The sequence below is a fragment of the Wyeomyia smithii genome, chromosome 2, assembly GCF_029784165.1.
Source record: "Wyeomyia smithii strain HCP4-BCI-WySm-NY-G18 chromosome 2, ASM2978416v1, whole genome shotgun sequence".
Taxonomy (NCBI): Eukaryota; Metazoa; Arthropoda; class Insecta; order Diptera; family Culicidae; genus Wyeomyia; species Wyeomyia smithii.
The window spans coordinates 186905941-186917408 of record NC_073695.1 but is presented as its reverse complement, the minus strand read 5'-3'; the positions used below and the strand labels follow the sequence as shown (position 1 = coordinate 186917408).

General features: G+C 42.7%; 1 protein-coding gene across 5 annotated transcripts in view; it reads right to left on the bottom strand.

Annotated features, from left to right (window-relative positions):
- The window catches only part of LOC129724816 (uncharacterized), a 43155-nt gene that overhangs the window by 12187 nt on the left and 19500 nt on the right, over nt 1-11468 (bottom strand). For 2 of the 5 annotated variants that reach the window (XM_055680011.1, XM_055680018.1), the window contains exon 1: nt 7520-7861. The exons of 1 other annotated variant lie outside the window; for it this stretch is intronic. In XM_055680011.1, coding sequence (XP_055535986.1) covers nt 7520-7559 — 40 coding nt within the window. In that variant the 5' untranslated portion in view covers nt 7560-7861. Of the gene's footprint in view, nt 1-7519; nt 7862-7937; nt 8006-8117; nt 8143-11468 lie in introns of those variants that run through there. 2 more of the 5 variants (XM_055680016.1, XM_055680017.1) reach the window with 2 other exon arrangements.

Genomic DNA, 11468 nt, shown 5'->3' with positions numbered 1-11468 from the left:
TAGATGGGACAGATAACTCCCTCCATCCACTCGTCTGGCAGTTTTTCCTCCTCCCAAATCCTGGAAATGACCCAGTGCAGCGCTCTAGCCAGTGCCTCTCTTCCATGTTTCAAGAGCTCGCTCGGCAGTCCGTCTTTGCCTGCGGCTTTATTGTTTTTCAGCTTCCCGATCTCACAAATAACTTCGTGAATATCGGGAGGTGGTACTCGGTCATCCGCTGCTGGTGCTCCTAGGTCAGTTCCTGCTCCGCTTCTGTTTGCTGTTTCGCCATTCAGGTGTCCATCGAAGTACTCCTTCCACCTGTCGACCACCTCGCTGGCATCCGTGAAAAGGTTCCCATCCGCGTCGTTGCACATGTCGGCTTGCGGCACATAGCCTCTGCGGGACTGGTTTACCTTCTCATAGAATTTCCGCGTTTCACTGGCACGGTATAGCTGCTCCAGCTCCTCATGCTCACGATCCTCTTGCTGGCGCTTCTTCCGTCTGAGAATCGCGGTCATGTCGTTCCGTGCCCGTTTGTAATTGACCTTGTTCTCTCTCGTTGACCTGCACAGGTATATCGCCCAGGTCCGGTTCTTCTCATTCACCGCTGCCTCGCACTCCCCGTCATACCAGTCGTTTCTGCTACTCGGTGCTTCCACTCCTAGTGTCGCCGTTGCGGTCTCCGCGATAGCTGTGCGAATGCTGCACCAGCCGTCTTCGAGAGGCAATGCGCCCAGCCACCGTTTCAAGCTGTTGCGCGTATTCCTCCGCCACCTGGGAGTTCCGGAGCTGCTTAATGTTGAGCCGCGGGATTCGGCGATGTCGCGCGTGGTATACGGTTGACAGTTTTGAGCGCAATGATACCGCAACTAGGTAGTGGTCCGAGCCAATATCCGCACCGCGATAGGTACGTACGTTTGTAATGTCAGAGAAGAACCGGCCGTCGATGAGAACATGGTCAATTTGATTTGCTATACGTTGGTCAGGTGATCTCCAGGTGGTTTTGTGAATGTCCTTACGGGAAAAGAAGGTACTTCGGACTGCCAGTCCTCGGGAAGCTGCGAAGTTGACGCATCTCTGGCCGTTGTCGTTCGTCACGGTGTGCAGGCTATGTTGGCCGATCACCGGCTTGTACATTTCTTCCCTACCGATCTGCGCGTTCATGTCCCCGATGTCGATCTTGATGTCTCTACGCGAGCAGCTATCGTAGAGTTTCTCCGGCTGTGCGTGGATTTGGATATAGGGATGAAATTGAGTAAAATGAACGGTGAAAAAAAAACCAAAATGAAAGGTTTTATTTACTACCTGAATGTAAGAAGGCGATTAGTTGGATGAGTGAAGTTTACCAAATCTTTTTTTGTGATGCAATTTGATTCCGTACACCCTTTAAATGAGTACTTGCGGAAGCAGGATGATGCCCAGGAGCCAGAAATCAGATACAGATACCTTTTGGAAATCGAGATCTTAAAACATACAAAAGGTTTTGATGATTACAAATACTTTCAAAATTAGAACGGTTTGCTTGATCGGTGTGACGTTTTCAACAAAGTTGTAGATAATATTTTTTTGTCTCCGAAAAAAGTTTAACGGTGCATAATTTGAGAAAAAATTGCATGTAAAAAATATATACCCTAAATAAAAGAAAAAAACATGAAAAAACACAGAAATCTTTCAATTCTGTGTGATTTTAATAATATGACTCGCAACCTGAGGACAGAGGTTATGGAACCGGGCGGCTACTTTCTACCAGAGTTGTGTCATCATCAACGAGCTGGAAACCGGCTTCATAGTACTAGGCAAGATAGGTCGGCGCGTGATGGGGTGACAGCCGATTAACGCAAGGATGTGCAAGTTGAGAATAAAGGGCGGGTCAACTACAGCATCATCAACGTGCACTGCCCACACGAAGTAAGACCCGACGACGAGAAGGAAGCGTTCTACGCGCAGTTGGAGCAGATCTTTGACAGATGCCTGCCAAAGTCGTCATTGGGGACATGAACACTAAGATAGGACGGGAGGCAATGTACAGACCAGTAATCGGGCCAGATAGCCTGCACGTCGTGTCTAATGATAATGGCCATCGGTGGGTAAATTTTGCGGCCTCCCGTGCTATAGTAGCCGGAATTACCTTCTTCCAGCGTAGCGATGGAAGAGCCAAGCACACTCGGAAGTTCTACCAGAAGCTGAACAGCTCCCGTAAAGGCTACGTGCCGCAAGTCGATATGTGCAGGAGCATGAACGGTAACCTCCTCCAGGACGAGTGTAATCTGGCCTCAAGGACGAGTAATAATCCTCCTCAAGGACGAGTAATAATCTGGCAACACGCCAATAGCTTATTTACTTTGCTCCAACCGTGATTTTCTTTTCGACGTTTTTCGAGTAATAATTGCACTTACGAATATTTTATTTTACCAGTTGCTTTTTTAAATCACCTTTCGCGTGTGTGATATCGAGTACAGAGTTATTCTAGACGTTCTGCTGCAAAATCTCCGTTTATAAGTTGGTGCCTACCGGCATCGTGCCTCTTTTGTTCGAGTCATGGCCTCTGTCTGTAAAACATGCAGCTCACCTATCAGCGGAATCGATAGAGTTGCCTGCCGTGGGAGTTGCGGTTCCATGTTTCATCGCACCTGCATTTCGGGACTGCAACGTTCCACTCTGGTCGTGATAGCCACCTTCAGTGATAATCTGTTTTGGTTTTGTGACGAGTGCGCCAAAAGTTTCAACGAGTGGTTGCAGTACCCAGCTCCCCTTACACCCTCCGCTGCCGATACATCGATGCTGTGTGAAGCCGTCGCCAAATTGAATTCAGTCGTATCTAACTTATCGATCCGTATATAGAAACACTTCCCAGCCAGCGCCGCTGTACCAGCTCAGAAGATTTTCTACTCTCAGCGACAGTCCGGAGAACAACCGACACTTAAACGGAGTCATGAAGACGCTTCGAAATTTCGGGCTGCAGTGGCCGGTGTCTATGGCACGAGAACAATACAATGCAAAATAAAAACCATTGCTGATGAACGGCAGCAATTTTGGCTTTATTTAAGCAGGTTAGATCCCAGCCACACTGTTGATGACATCGTTGCGTTGACTCGAGAGTGCCTCGGTATCAATGAAACGCCTAACGTCATTATGTTAGTGAAAAAAACGCAGATCCCGCGAAATTGAATTTTATATCTTTCCGAGTGGAGATTCCAGAGAACCTTAAGGACGTTGCTTTACGTGCTTCTACATGGCCCACTGGAGTTTTCGTCCGTAAATTTGACTTCGACCAGATACGACCCGATAGATTTCGTCAATAGTCCGAACTTCTCTTATGCTTTATTATTGGACAGCGAGAGTCAACTGACTCTCGCACAAGTTAAGTATCCATCTTCGTTTTATGCCTCTGACAACGAATGCCAACATTCCGATTCGTGTTCTAGCATACTAAACTTAACACCCGCGCCGCCAGCTCCGCTGCCTACCAGTCCCAGGGCGATACGATCTCGCAACCCGAATTCGATGGTTCAGCTTTATTACCAGAATACTTGCGGCATGAATTCAAATATCGAAGACTATGTGCTCGTTTTTTCGGAGGACTGTTACGATGTTATTGCGTTTACTGAAACTTGGTTGGACGATCGTACCGTGTCAGGCTATTTGTTTGGAAACGAGTACGAAGGTTTCCGTTGTGATCGAGACTCTTTCAACAGCCTGAAAAGGACTGGTGGAGGTGTACTCATTGCCGTTCGTCGACGCTTGAAAGCTCACGTTATTTTTGTGGGATCACAATAATTGGAATACGCTCGAACAGATTTGGGTGTCTGTCCAGTTGACCGATAGAAAATTGTTTATCTGCGTTGTCTACTTTCCACCGGACCCACCCGCGACAAGCAGCTGATCGATACTCATCTTCTGTCTGTTTCCTCGATTACTGCTAGAGCTAATCCGCGTGACGAAATAATAATTATTGGTGTTTACAATCTACCTAGTCTATCCTGGCGCCCTCCTTGTGACGGCTTTTACTATCCCGACCCGGATCAGACTACATTTCACGCTTGTGCTATGGATCTTCTCGACGGGTATTACGCCGCTGGCCTACAGCAAATCGATGGCAATCCCAACGAAAACGGACGTTGCCTAGGCCTTTGCTTCGTCAGCATCTGTGACACGGCTCCTAAGATTGCATACGCACCCGACCCGCTTGTCAAAACCGTACCTCACCACCCGGCTCTCGTTCTGTCTCTCGACAATCGTTATAGAATCGATCCACCGATTTCAGCAAACTCGATTCGATTCAATTTTCGTCGAGCTAATTACGATGGCTTGTCAAGCGCGCTACGCAACATAGATTGGATTATTGTTTTGAATCACACCGATATAGACCTGGCCGTGAACGATTTTACTTCTGTCTGTACCGAACTGTTGAACGTTTTGTTCCTAATGCCCGTCATCGAAAGTATCTCCCCTGGCAATCTTCCACACTACGTCGTCTAAAATCAATGAAAAAATCTGCATTGAGAAGGTTTTCAGCAAACTTCGATGAGCATCTGAACAGCGATGCAGTAGACTACGAGGACGGTATGGCAAATGGTCTTGGTGCATGAGCAGCAGACATCAGGATTCCAGCCTTCGATCTCCTAGAGATAGAGGAGGAGATTGGCCGGCTGAAAAACAATAAAGCTGCTGGGTGGACCAACTTCCCAGTGAGTTGTTGAAATGTGGTGGAGAAACATTGGCCACAAGAATTTTGTGACATATTCCCCCTTTTAATCTTACTAAGTCAGGATAACGTATCACTATTGGAAGAGGTCGTTACAATCTGACCAATAGCATTAGTCCAGTCCGGTATTACACTTCGTATGAAGCGCACAACCGTACTGGGATTTGTTCTTCAGATTTCAGAGGGTTTACGCAACCCTCTCTCATAGAACTTATATCTTTTATAAAAATTGCCGGGCATCGGCATAGCAGATTTTCCGAGTCTTCTTTTTCCACGCCACATACTTGGCATGTATCATCTTGAGGTTTTTTCATAACCTGCCCTGTTATTAAACCAGTATACGTGCTAAGATCTTTCTTTGAATGATCCAGTATTTTGCGAGTCATAGAAACGTTCGGTGTGATGAAACGCTTCGGCTGCCTACCAATGATAGTGTTTGTCCAGTTGGATTTTACTTTCAGAGTTTTCCATGCTTTCAGTTCCATTTTAAGGGAACAAGCTGATAGACCACAGAAGGGTTCTGGTCCTGTGAACTGACGAGACGATCCAAGTCTTGCCAGTTCATCGGCTCTTTCATTCCCATCTATTCCACAGTGACCAGAAACCCAATATAAGTCTACTTGATTATTACAACCCAGTGTTTGAAGTGATTGAACACACTCCCAAACTAGTTTTGATGTGCTTGTCGCAGACTTCAAAGCCTTAAAGTGTCATTAGAAGAGCGGGCATTAACACGGGTGGCACGATATTCCAAAAGTCGGTTCAACTGTTTGGTTTCGCCGACAATATCGGCATTGTAGCTCGGATCTTTGTGAAGATGGCGGAGATGTGCATCGGACTAAAGACCGAAGCCAAATGGTTTGGACTGGTCATCAATGCATCGAAGGAAGGGGTTCACGAGAGGACAGTGCCAATCTCTCGAGGTATCAGAAAGGACTTGAGCGTGGGTTTGTTCTCAGGCTCCCCACCAGTTCCCTTTCCAGTTCCCTTTCCTTTACGCTGAAATCTATAATACCTTTGCATGACTTCCTCTTAACAAAAATAAATCCCTTTTATCCATAAAACTGGCCAGAAGGACGCACGACGAAACTTCTCCAGGGAATTATAATTGGTGATATTTGGCAGGAGGATCGAGGCTCGGTATAGTAGAACAGTAAGCGTGTAAAAGTAAACATTACACACAAGCACTGATAAAAAAATAATAATAAGCATGCCACTTCTCAATAGGGGTATTTCTAATAATAAAAGTGCGGGATACACCGGATACCCGGGCATATCTCACAATAGATCAACGATTCTGGTCGCACTGAGAAAGTCCATACAGGATAAAAAATCTCTCGCTCACTGCTAACTGCCAACAACGAACCAGCAGAGAAATTCATTGGTTCATTATGTAGAGTAGAACTCACCACTGCACCAACTTAACTCTCTACGAGATGCTGATCAGACCGGTAGTCCTCTACGGCCATGAGACATGGACTATGCTTGTGGAAGACCAACGCGCCCTTGCAATCTTCGAGTGGAAGGTGTTACATACCATCTTCGGTGGAATGCAGATGGAGAACGGAATGTGAAGAAGGCGAATGAACCACGAACTGCAGGAGATGCCTGGCCATATATCGTCCACAACGCCAAGATTTGCAGGTAGCGGTGGGCTGGGCATATCGTAAGGATGTCGGACGACAGCCCGGTAGAGATGGTTGGATGGTTGAAACCAATATGTCAAGGATGAGACGGAGAAGGGCACAGCGAGCAAGGAGGATCGATCAGGTAGAAGACGACCTTTGTACCCTACGCAGACTGCAGGGCTGGCGAAGTGCAGCCATGGACCGAGTGGAATGGAGACGACCCTTACGTACAGGCTTGGGGCTGTTTGGTAAGGTAAGGTAACGTGACCTGATCTCTGAATTGATAGCAATCTGAAGAAAACTGAGAAAGTAATCCTGCACGCCGATTGGCAAATTGTTGTTTCGATGATTTTGAGGTATCAATCGTATTAATGATTTTGAGGTACATAGTAAAGTAGAGAGAGGAATTACAAGGAAGCGGCCTAGGAAGCGGCGGTGAAAAATATGAATGAAGCCTCTACTGCTATAAAATATTCAACAAATTGGGCTAGAGGCTTTGATGTTTCAATTAGGATTCGAAAAATCGATTTAGTGAAACTACAACGGTGACATTCGATCTTTAGGAATGAAAGTATATCAACTCAGTAATTTTTCTCGACAACGACCTAATCAATTTGAATGTTGCTGCATATGAAGAATTTTACAATGTTTAAATCATTTTTTAAGAGTTTGAAAGTAATGCATCCAAATGTGTTTTTCACTTGCGTAAGTTTTGAACTACGATCGTAAGCTCCAACCGTAAGTATGATTTAAAAAAAAAATGTATGACATGTTTTATTTCTTTATGCAATCTTGATTTGATTTTGTTTTGGGACTCTGGGACTGTGCGTTCGGGATGCTAATAAAAATACGGCAAGGAGGATAAGTGGTAAAAATTGTACTAAAGCAAATAAAAACAAATAAATGTTAGACAACTGATAATTATCTCAGTGGGAACGGTAAATCTGATGATATTTCGAATTGCCGGAAAATTCCATACGCCTTGTAGGAGATAAAGTAAACCAAAGTGGCTATCAACAGACGGCCGGTTGAAACTCGAGCACCAAAAATGTTCTATATTCAGCTTTTTCGAGCGTGTTGAAGATTGCTGCACTAGATATCCCTGTAACTTGAGCCATTTACGACAATCCCGGGCTATTCAGTTTTGTTTTATATTAACACTATTCGAAATGGATTCAACGATGAAACACGGACTGTTATTTACCCGAAAAGAGCAGCTCTGGCAGCATCTCCGATACAATCATCGGGTTGGAATTTGTAATTAAACTCAACTTCACACTCAAATCACGAAACGGATGGGCCGGTCACCAGCAACTAAAAGTAGGTTAATCAGAATCGTCCACTAGTCGTGTATGGATTCTCTTGGCATTCTCATTAACGCCTTCACTTGCTCTTCTAAGTTGAACGGTATAGAAATAAAACATCCAGCACGGGTAACTGCCATAAAAGGTAATCACTATCGGTGATGTGGAAAACGGGAAAATCTTGCACCACACACCAGATCAAGATTCTGTCGTGTATTTTCCGAACGTAACGTCGCGACGCTTTGCGAGTCAAGCTAAGACTAGATCTAGCTGAAAATTGTTCGAAATAACGTTTCAAAAGGGAATCAAAACACACACCGCCTCGTCCCCCTTTCGTTTCACCGAGGGCAGACACCTGCCACGTCGCCAGCACCCGCCGCTTCCGATGTTCGTATTATTACATATAACCAGCAATGCTGCTACTGTGGCCGGTTAAACACATTTTCCTTTTTTTTGCTTCGCTCCCGGTGTATTATACATACCTATTTGCCTACTTACCCGCTTATTCATTAACAGCTTCGCAGACCGTTGTTGGTGGCGAGTCGTGCTAGTATTCGTAGTGGAGGCGCGTTGTATTCTTTTCTGCGCGATAGTTTATCATTTAGAGTAGGACGGCGCACCATGCGTTACCATTGAGCTTAGATAGTAACAAGCGATATTTAGATGCAAAAACATTGCCTGTTTGATAACTCCAATACGAGGAAAATTATCAGTTCTAACGAAACTGCAATAGTATCAATAATTTCGAATACTCTTTACGCCGTGAAGTGTTTCTATTCAGCAGTTTCCTCTAAACATCTTATTTCGAAAGCAGCTGCAGGATGGGATAACTGACAAATTCGGATAGGGATATAACTTGGCTTCTAGTCAAACTCAGACGAAGCAATTAGCTATACTATGTTCGTATACATTTTCCCAATTTAAGTGAGTAATTTTACAACATGCTCCACCGGTTCGTCGTATGCAACATTGTAATAAAAGTATGATCAATAGGGTTGGATACTTTTGCGAAGTCCGCTATAAGATTGAATTTTAAATTTTACGATTTAATTATTTAAATTGTGAAATATGAACACTCTTAGGAAGGACGAGATAAACATTACCAAAACAGAACAACTGTTGTGTATTATGATCGTAAAATTGTAAGTAAAGCTTAATACCCTCATTCAGAAATGTCATTCTGTATCATTACAGCTGCGCCTTCACGGTACACATTAGCTCAGTCGTAAATCTACTCCCCGATTGCACAACTAACACATGCTATTCGTTGCATATTCGGTCAAAAACATTTACTGCCAAAGATTGCCGAACACCGTCCCACACGCACAGTAAACTGACCTGAAGCAATAGTGCTAACATCGGACCACGTTACAATTCTCTAAAAGCACTAATTCAGTCAATTTTGTCAGCGGAAAACATCGCCGGACCTCGCACGATTGGGATCGGAGCCGGCAGGCAGAGATTCCCTTCTGGCTCGGACCGGCGGCGGCCGCAGAAGCCAATTCACACGAAAATAAACCAGAAATGAAAATCGGTGTTTTTCTACCGCTGGCTGGTCTCTGATCGAGTAAAAATAGAATAACTTGGTTGGACTTCACATCTAGCGTAGTCGAAGAATGGTAATGGTTACGCTCGGTCCGAGGCAGGAGCTTCACATGTGTATGTTTCGAGGATTGTCAGCATTTCACCAAATATGGTATTCATCGATATATAGCGAGGAAAATTCACGACCACAACATAAGTTTTAACAAGCGGCACAGCAGGATTATTTAGATAGTGTTTTTTCGGCGTTTATACGTATACATGATTATATTTGTAATGTTCATCGGTTATCACATTTCTAGAGTCAACAGATACAAAAAAAAACTGCATATCAGGTGAATGTATCCTTACAATTTATGTTAAGTGTCGTATTTTTTGTAAAATTTATTACCATGTCCATCTACAAAATACAAACATTGCACATGATTTAATTTAAAAAAAGGAGGTAATTTATCAATTTTCGGCAGTCCAAATAGTTAACAATGTTTAGATTTTCATCGAAATGAATTTCACAAAATCGCCAACTGTTAGTTTCACTAAGAAAACTTACTAAAAACTTCACTAAAGTTGTAAAAATTACCAGTTTAGTTCTATTATTGGTAGGTGCATTTCTATTTTTGTCAATATTTGGGTTTCTTCGTCAATTGGAAAGTTCAAAGTATGTGTAGAACCCTGACACTATCAGTCCCTCATTCTCCAAGGGAAATTAATATTGGTGATCGGGGTTACCACCCTTGCATAAAGTCTTGTAATAATCTAGTATTTCGTGTTCTTTTAATTGTGCGTTTAATGCGAATTTTGATAATATTGAAAAGAGAGCAAATTGAATCAAGGACTATTATGTATCAGAATGAGATTAGAAAAATAGTGGTTTGGTGTGCTCACGTCACTTACTTTTGATACGGTTTACGTTGTAGTATCGAATATCGAAGAGCTAAAATAAGAGAGAACAACGTAGATAAATATTTCGTATATTTCCAAATTTTGAGGGGGTAGAAATTATGTGTCCTCTACGAAATTCCATAGAATTTTATAATCTAAAACTTTGTCGAAAACTGCAAAGCTCTAGCAGCGAATAAAAAGTTGATGTTGAAACTCCATCTCTGTGGCGAAATTGCGAACTAAAATAAACGTCACATTGAAGCTCTTATTACACCAAGAAACTTTGCTGAAGACTGCAAATCAATTGGATAGAGTATCAGAGCACTAAATCACGTATTCCATGCAATAAATACATAGCAATTGTATTTTTACATGAAATCTGTGGTTATAGTCGATTTGAAATATCACATTCTTCAAAATTTCAGAAAACAAAGATTTTTTAAAGGACATTTTTAGAACAGATCATGGTTTGGTTTGATCATACTTGCTTACCGATGAGATATTTGATTCACAAAATAATGTATTTTTTTCAAATGTCGTGTCATATTTTCACTTAAGTACCGTCTGCCGGGGTGAGATTGTGCCAAAAAAGGACACGTTTTTGTTCCTTAGCTTGTAATGCTAAATGTGTGCATTGAGTTTGGCGATGAGTTTGATCCAAATCACGTCAATGCAAACTTTAATGTATAGTTAACGGCTGCCGCAAATATGGTTAAGTTACAATAAACTATAATTTTGCTAAAATTATAAGAACTTTGGCCTAATCTCACCCCTTCTATGGGGTGAGGTTGTGCCAAAAACAAAAAGTTGAATTTAATACCTGTTAAATGAACAGTAGTGTATCTACGAATAATTCACATGAATAACATGATAAAACAGTAAGTATAGGGACGACCATAAACAACATAGACTATTAAGGGGCTATAGGGGGTTGACCAGAAATTACGATTCATATGAATTATAGAAAAATGTATGACTGGATCAAATCAATATCTTGAGTAACCAGTTATGAGAACGTGGCTCATGGACAGTCTCTAAGCACATCGTGGCGCCTCCAGGTAGCTTAGAAAGGGAAAACGTTAGGACATAAAGCCTGCGAAGACTTTTCGTTTCAATTATTATGTGTCATTGACCACTGTATATTCCATTGGAGATCTCAAAACTGCTGGAAACGTAACCACAACCCTCCTTCCTTGCTTTAAAAGTCATCAGTTTATATAGAATAGGTGTACAAAATTTTGTTACATTCCATAAGTAATTTCAGTCATTTTAAGTTTCCATCTAACAGTTGTTAGCAACTGTTCTCAAGCATTTAGTCATTATTTCAAATAATACCATAGCTAGACAACATACCCTATGTAAACAATGCAAGTGTTTTGGTGTATACTGATATAGTTTTGTCGTAAATGTGAATTCCGCACACTG